The sequence below is a fragment of the Vicia villosa genome, linkage group LG1 (assembly GCF_029867415.1).
Source record: "Vicia villosa cultivar HV-30 ecotype Madison, WI linkage group LG1, Vvil1.0, whole genome shotgun sequence".
NCBI classification, from domain to species: Eukaryota; Viridiplantae; Streptophyta; class Magnoliopsida; order Fabales; family Fabaceae; genus Vicia; species Vicia villosa.
In genome coordinates this window covers 177583750-177592092 of record NC_081180.1, presented here as the reverse complement: position 1 = coordinate 177592092, position 8343 = coordinate 177583750, and the positions used below count along the sequence as shown (strand labels likewise).

General features: G+C 34.0%; 1 protein-coding gene across 1 annotated transcript; it reads right to left on the bottom strand.

The window, feature by feature from the left end:
- Positions 1–4503: 4503 nt before the first annotated feature.
- On the bottom strand, positions 4504–5783 carry LOC131660126 (uncharacterized). The gene is made up of 3 exons (XM_058929283.1): positions 5282–5783; positions 4833–5192; positions 4504–4760 (listed from the first exon to the last, which is right to left on the bottom strand). The coding sequence occupies exons 1-3, from the start codon at positions 5781–5783 to the stop codon at positions 4504–4506; spliced, it is 1119 nt and encodes a 372-aa protein (XP_058785266.1).
- Between the last annotated feature and the right edge of the window lie 2560 nt (positions 5784–8343).

The window sequence follows — 8343 nt, the reverse complement described above, 5'->3', positions numbered from 1 at the left end:
TAATGTTTTGTTTTATATAACTAACTTAACTTAATGCTTGTTGATTAATTTCATGCAGATGCTTGAAAGTGAACCACCTTTTGCAAGTTATAAACTTTATGACGGAGTAAAACATGCGATTGAAGGACACACTTATAATTTTCTAGCAAAGGTTTATGTCCTTAAATTGCAAGAGTAAGTCGTTTATGAAATATTTCTTGTTATTTTATCCAACTTTCTAGCTTTCTTCGATGACAGTTCTTGATATCATATCACTCTATTTAAGAAAGTTGTCAACAATTTTCACAATTATTCATTTTTAAGTGGACTTTTTCTTTTTCTTTGCATACGCCTAATCTGCTGTGCTGTTGCACACGGGTCAAAACCAAAAAATTAAGGTGTAATAAAATGGAAGCAACATTCGATTCGTATAACAAGGATTCTTGATTTTAACCAATCAATTGGAAAAAGAGGATTTATGTTTTCGATTAAGATTATTAAAAGAATTTGATTACGAATAAGATTAACGAGCTAATCTACTGATTCGAGTTCCGACCTATCACTGGTTATTATAACTCTAATTCCCTAAGCGGATTCAATCGCTATTCGAATAAACAAGTGTAATTGATACTATGCGATATATGCTCCTATTTACCGAATTAAGCAAACAATTAAAGATTGGGCGAATTAAAATAAAAGCATAAATAAACTAAACTTAGGAAACATATTCAAAACAGTCAAATATAAGCAACAATTCATAGAAATCCCTTAGCACAAAGTAAACGTGGTGTATTAAAATACACTGATCAAATTCCCCACACTTAAACTTTTACACTTCTAGTATCACTCTTAAGTCAAAATTCAAAGTAGAATCAAAATAAGAAAACCAGGAACAAATTGAGCATGCAATTTCAAAGACTCTTAGGATCACGAAGGGGTATGTGAAATTCACATTTTAAGCTTCAATGAATATGGTGTTTTGGTTAGGATATATATATATATATATATATATATATATATATATATATATATATATATATATATATATATATATATATATATATATATATATGGACGACTCAAGTGAGAACACTTGATTATTATAGAAATGAGAACAATGAATCACGACCATTAAATTTTGATTTTGTTGATTTTAATGGACTGAAATGGTTTCTGTTTCTATATTGATTTAAAATTAATATTAAGGATCATAGAAAGAGAAACCAATCCAGTCCATTAAAATCAACAAAATCAAAATTTAATGGTCGTGATTCATTGTTCTCATTTCTCATAATAACCAAGTGTTCTCACTTGAGTCGTCCCCATATATATATATATATATATATATATATATATATATATATATATATATATATATATATATATATATATATATATAGCCTCTTGTACAATTTATTCAATTAATCGAAAATATTGTTACGTTTTCACATTCAATATCATTTTTAATGCCTCAGTCGAAAATTGTCAACATGGTATCAGTAGAGTAAAATTACTCTGATTCTTTTCTCTGACACTTTACATCTTATCTCATCTATCTTCTCCCTTATCCAGTACTTGGATTTCTCCCTTTCATTTGATATCTCTCCTCTTTCTTTTCCTCGTTCGCCTTCATCCTTTTCCTTTTCCCAACAGTGCTACCTGCATCTTCTTCCATTCTCTTTCCCCTTTTCTTGTTTCCTCTACCTTCTTTGTTCCTTCTTCCATGACTGCTGATGATGACACAGCTACTTCTAAAACTTCACTGCGTCCTGACCAAAAAACGAAGCATGAATCTACCAATCACACATATCAAACTGATATGCTTGATCTGTTTTATATGCACCCTAGTGATAACCCCGATATTTCCATCGTCTCACCATCGCTCAACAACACCAACTTCCATTCTTGGTCTCGCGCCATCAAACTTGCGCTTCGTTCCAAGAACAAATTAGGGTTCATCGATGGAACCCTAATTCGACCAAATTTGCTTGATTCTAAGTATCTGGCTTAGGATCGTTGAAAAAGTGATTATAAAATAAGCTAATCTATCGATCCTATTCCTATCAATCATCGATTACTATAATTTCACTATCCTATGGACTCCATTCCTATTTGGATACAAACTCAATGACAAGCGCGGTGAGGTTTGCGAGATGTGCGATCCTAATGTCCGAATTAAGAAAACGGGATAAATTATCATGAATTAAGCAAACACGATCGATCAGACACGGTACGAATTAAGCAAACATAACATGTCTATGTTAGGATCATACAATCAACCAAATTGAATCAATATATTTCATACAATTGAATTAAGCATACAAGAATACAAAATATCATTGAAAATAATAGAAATTAAATTGTAAAATTATAGTAATCTCATAGTATTAGAACCTGAACACGGTAGATCGACTCAGATGGATTAGTTCTCCATGAAATCGTACAAAACTCAAATTTTCGTGAATAGTGTTCGTTAATTCTCAATTTTACGGACAAACCTAGGTGCTAGAGAGAACCAAACGGTTTACAGCCCAACTGGTTCAAATACATAACCTTGCCCAATACAAATGACCCAAAACGAAAATAATTAATGCTGCGACTTAAATGACATTCTTGGAAAAATGAACTCCGAATCTGACTTTGATTCCAGTGCAAAAGTTGTAGCTCTTTCTCTTAGATTTTCGGCAATTATTAGAACGCCTCAATCGGATTCTTGGAACTCTAGTTATGATCGTTTCTGTGCAGATTGCTTAAGCTGAAAAATAAAGTGCGAAAATGAAATTAAACCAAAAATAAACTAAATTATAAAAACATCATAAAATATAAAAATAAACAAAACAAACCATGGAAATACCTAAGTACAAACATAAAGGAACGTGTATCAAAATGCACTGATCAATACGGCTAAAGGCATTTGGGACAAACTACATGAACGTTATCACCAAGGCGAGGTTTTTCGTATCTCTGAACTCCAATAGGAGATTTATGCCCATAAACAAGGTGACTGGAATATTACTCAATGAAGGTTCGAAAAACATAATAAGGGGGTTGGGTTGGGTTTTTGATAAAATAAAAACTTATGACACGTTTGGTTATCCTGGTTCGTTTGAACTCAAACTACTTCAGTCCTCCCGCCAAGGTGATTTTGCCTCTCTCTTACAAGAACTTAATCCACTAAATCAAATTTTATTACAAAACCTTCACAATGACAACCGTCAAAGTCTTCTTGAGATAAACCACAACTCAGTTTCTCAAGGAACAATAACAATAAAACAAAATCTTATGTGTTTACAAAAGTGCTTCTAATAAGCTGTATCACAACTGTGACGTATACACAAAGTTTAAGAGCAATGCACAAAAATAAAAGAATGAATAGTAATTTGAGATCTTTTCGTAATAGTTTGTGCGTGAGAATTCTCTCTTTGTTTAGCTTCAGTAGTGTCTTCAATATATAGTTAAGCTTTTGAACCGTTTGAGAGATACACTTTTTACTTTTGGAATGTTGAAATAATATGATTTAATACCTTTCCAAATATAGAAATTATGTCCATAGAATTGATGATCTAGCCGTTAATAGAAGATCTTGAATTTAATACTTTGTAACGAAAATGGGTATCAGAGCATTATGTCAGCATTGGTGCAAGAAGCGTTTCCATATCAAAGCTTTATTAGAACTTCTGCTTCTGAGAAATCACAGTCAAAACCTGAGCAATAAACAACCTTACTACTTTTGATATTGGAGAGTTTGTTGTAGTGGCTTTCAGAACATGATCTTCTTATTCTTGTAAACCTCTCTTGATGAAGCCTTAATGTTCAGAATATCTTCTTATAAGCTTCCCTCAATGCAACCTTCTACTTATGAAAAACATTGTTTCCTGCTTCAGAACTTCTGTAACAAAATTAACGATTAGGAAGTATATATGTTCTTATTAAAATTATGTGTTTGTTATCATCAAAACTATTTCAAAGATGTAGAACCAAACTTTGTTCTAACAATCTCCCCTTTTTGATGATGACAAAAACTCATATATTTTGAATAAATGATTAACATAAAAGATATCAGAAACTCCCCCTGAGTTTAATAAACAGAAGATTTAAATTAGAATACTTCCCTGATTATGTTCTTGAATTAGACGTTCGGATGAAGCTTATAAAAGTCCTTATCCAGAAGTTTCCCGTTCTTAATAAATGATTTAACAAATATATTAAATAAAAAATGTTTGAGGCATTAGTCCAGGTAAACTGTTATGAATTCAAAGTATTCTACATTCTCCCCCCTTTTTTGTCAATAATCCAAAAGATGCATAAACATACACAATTAATATAGAGACAAAATATTCATTCATTTAATATTTTAGATGAAGCAAGAACATAACATTAGTAAACAAAAAAATAATTGAAGACATAATAGGATATAGACAATTAAGGTTACGGAGAAGGTGGGAGTCTTGTAATCAAGGTAGCCAGAAGATTCTTGATCTCATTGTTGGATTTCACTTGTGCGCCCAAAATTCCTTTGATTTCCTAATTTGTTTCATCTTGTTTGTCCAACCTGGCTCTAACCACTTCATTTTCCTTCTTCTGTTCTTCTAGGGTTTTCAACACCAGAGAGGATGAGGCCTCAACAGAAGATTTGGGAAGCTCAAAAATTGCTGCCGCCGCTGCTTGCTCAAAAGAAGTCTCAGCAGACTTGTCTTTCTCTATAAACACAACCCTTTGTTGAGGTGCAGGAGATTTTTCTTTAGCTTCTGAATTATGTTTCTCCACCCATGGTTGGTTGTCTAGATGAAAAACCAGTTTATTTTTCTCTAGATTTCGAATGTTGACTTATGTAATAGTTCCGTCACTTTTACATGCTTCTAGATATCTGACGACAATGTCTGGAGTAGTGTATGCTGAGAATAGAGGGAAATTATCTAGTGGCACCCTTTTGGTAGTAATGACTTCCTTGGTGGTGAAAGAGGTATCCTTTTTAATTGCTTCAATAATCTTCATCTTTTTGAGATTCTTTGCGTTGAATGGTTTTCCAGCGATTGCTTCTAGAACATCAGTTTGTTGTGTTTCAGTTAGATGTTCTACTAGCCTGTTTTCTGTTAGAATATCTGAGATGAGTCTCCCTAGAGGAATCCAGTCTCTTTTGGTTTTCACATCTTCTCTTGTTTCTTTGACACTCGTTTTTAGGTGGGAAATAGTGAGTGAGGGAGGTGAACTTTCTGTTTGGTGGAGATGAAATACAACAGGTATTGTTGATCAATGTTGATGTAGTCTGAGGAGTTTGTTACTTTGCGGTGGTGAATACAACCCAGAAGTATTCTATCCCAAATTCTGAGATGGCTTTTCATCTCTTTGAATTTGTTGGAAGGTTGTCCAAATGTGAAGATTTTTTTGGAGACACGTTTTAGATCAACGTTCTTGTCTCCTATATCTGTACACTTGATGCCCTTTCCATCATGGCGTATGAGTCTTCGAATAAGATCTTTAGTAATGATAATATTATTCCCCATCACATAGGAGGTAACTTGGTGATTTGAAGCAGTCGCATGAATCCATAATTCTTTTACCAGTTTAGGGAAAACTTGACCCATAAGCCTATCAAAGAACTTTACCCAGCCTTGAAACTCAACATCTTGAGTGAGGTCACAGGCATTTTCTTTCATACTTTCAAAATCCACCATCATTTCATAGAGAACTTCTAGAGAGTCGATGGGAGTGAGAAGGGTTCTTACAGGTTCGACATAGCTTTCTTCGGGATTGATTTGAGCAACGGAACCTTGATTTTGTTGTGATTGAGAAGAGGAAGCCATTGTAGGAGCTTGGGGATGAAAAAGGGTTTTAGGGTTTCTTTTTAAGGAAAAATGATAGAAGAGATAATAAAGCGAACAACCACAAGATAAGAGAAAGTGAAAATTAGAGGTGATAGAGAAGTGAGAGTGTGTGCATATATATAGGTGACTTCAACGGGGACAAAACATGATTTTAATGGCATTAATAAAAATACATGAAATGATTAAAAGATAAATGATTTCTGAAGGAGGGATAGCGTGAGAGATTTTGAAAATAGTTACCGATGTGACTTGCACCTCAATACATCAACTCAAGCGTTTCAGCCATTAAGAGCCAGAACACGTGTTCGATCTCAGAAGGTGATCTGTCGCTTATAGTTAATAGTTGTTGATATTGTGAATATCATGATGTATGACTTTTTCAAGTCTTGAGAGATCTGACACGATTTATCTTCTAACTAGGAGAGATAACTCATCAGATGTTCACAAGGGTCAGTAGAACAACAAAATAATAAAGACTTAATGATAAAAGAGAAACTAACTCATAAAAGAAATTGTTCGATCTTCTGAATTTTGTTGTGTTTGTTGAAGCTTCTAAATTATCTATTTCAAATCATTCTGAAAGAAAGTTCGGAGTTGGTGTTGTATTCCTTCTGGCTTTCTCCGAGTTGGGATCTCCTACTTTAAGATCCATACTTTGGAACATATGATTTCTTCCCGTCATGTGTCGAGAGCATCCAGAGTCCAGGTACCATGATTGGTGTTTTAACTTTGATGTTAAAGACATTTGCAATATAAATAATTTTGTTCTTAGGTACCCATATCTTTCTAGGTCCTTGTTTGTTAGTTTTTCTAACTTCTTATTGAGTTTTAATATCTCAACAGAGTTTGCAGAGTAAGAATCACTAGTATATTTTATGTCATGAATGTGACCGCAGGTGAAATGAGACTTTAAAGGTGTGACCTTAATGACATAATCATCAACATGTTTTTCTTGATATGATTTTTCATTTTTTGGTTTAATATAGCCTACACCTTTTCTAGAGTTTCTGCTAACACCATAAATCATTGAAGTCATTTTACTTCGATTTATACTATTAGCTAGGAATTTTTGAAAACTATGATCATATTGTTTTATGATATCATCAGAGTATGTAGAATCTTTTGAGTTAGAATCTTCCCGAGTTTGTTTCATCTTGTTTTTAATAACCGAGTTTTCATTTTCAAGTTTATAAAGATTTTCTTTTAACTCAGAGTTTTCTACTTTAAGCTTTCTGCAATCTTCAGAATCAGATACTAGACCATGTTTCAGGTTCTTATATTTGATTATGAGATTCTGATGTTTTTCAAGAATTTCAAATAAACATTTTTCTAATTGATATCTAGAGAATTTAGAAAATACTTCTTCTACTTCTGAATCAGATTCTGATGAGCTCGTATCTCTTGATATATTTTCCATCAATGCAATGTTGGCACGTTCATCTTCTGATTCTCCTTTAGAAGATTCTGAGTCGTCCCACGTAGCCATAAGACTTTTTTTCTTTTCTTTTTTGAAGTTTTTCTTTTGCTTTTCTTTTTGTAGTTTTGGGCAGTCACTTTTGTAGTGACCCGATTCATTGTGTAGGTGTTTTCAAGTTGGTTGCATTTGTGGTAAAACATACCTGGGTGTTTATTGTCTTGAAAAATGTCATGACATGCTTTATATGTTAGACCCATTTTCTGAACCCTGAACCACTAAATGCCATTCCCCCAACACCTTCAGATATTTCATCTTCATCCACTTTCACCACAGTTTCTACACCTTCTCTAACCCATTCTTTACCTTCCAGAAAATCCAAACCCTATTGCCTTCTGTACCCTGATTATAGATTCACCTTTAACCCTCCTGAACCATCTATTGATGTCTGTTTTGACCTTTTCATGCTTAAGTTCAGAACAAGGATGGAAACTTTGAGAGCTGCTCATGACTCCAAGTTGGGTCATGCTGCTATCCGAGGCTTATGGAGAATCTTTAAGAAGGATTTTCAGAATGATGCTATGAACATCCAGAAGAGATGTGTTGCTGAGGCATCTGGTTCTTCTGGTTACTGCTTGGAGCTTTATGATGGTAAATACTATCATCCAATCAGAAATTGGAGATCTCTTGAGGAGAAGAAGTTTTTAGATGAGCTAGAAGATGAACCATGTCTAACAATGGTTGTATGGAGGCCTCAATTTCTCATTCTGACTGGAGACTTTCAGTGGCTATTCAACTGGCTGAGGGAGAATCCTTCTGAGAAGGCACCTAACATGGTTATTCCTGAGGTTGAATATCCATCAGAAGTTGCTGCTCCTACTCCTCCAAGGAATCTGGCTACAATTCTTCAGGCTCTTGAGAATGGAGATTCTGATCTTCCTGCACCAGAATATGATGAAGATGCTTCTATGTCAGAAGTTGATGTTGAGAAGCAAAGTGCTGAGAATCATCCTACTGAGAAACTTCCTATTCAGGTCAATCATGACGATGTTCTCATGATAGATGCTGCTGTTGAGCATGCTGTTCCTCTGAACGATAGCTGTGAAGCTTCTTCTGCGGGACCTT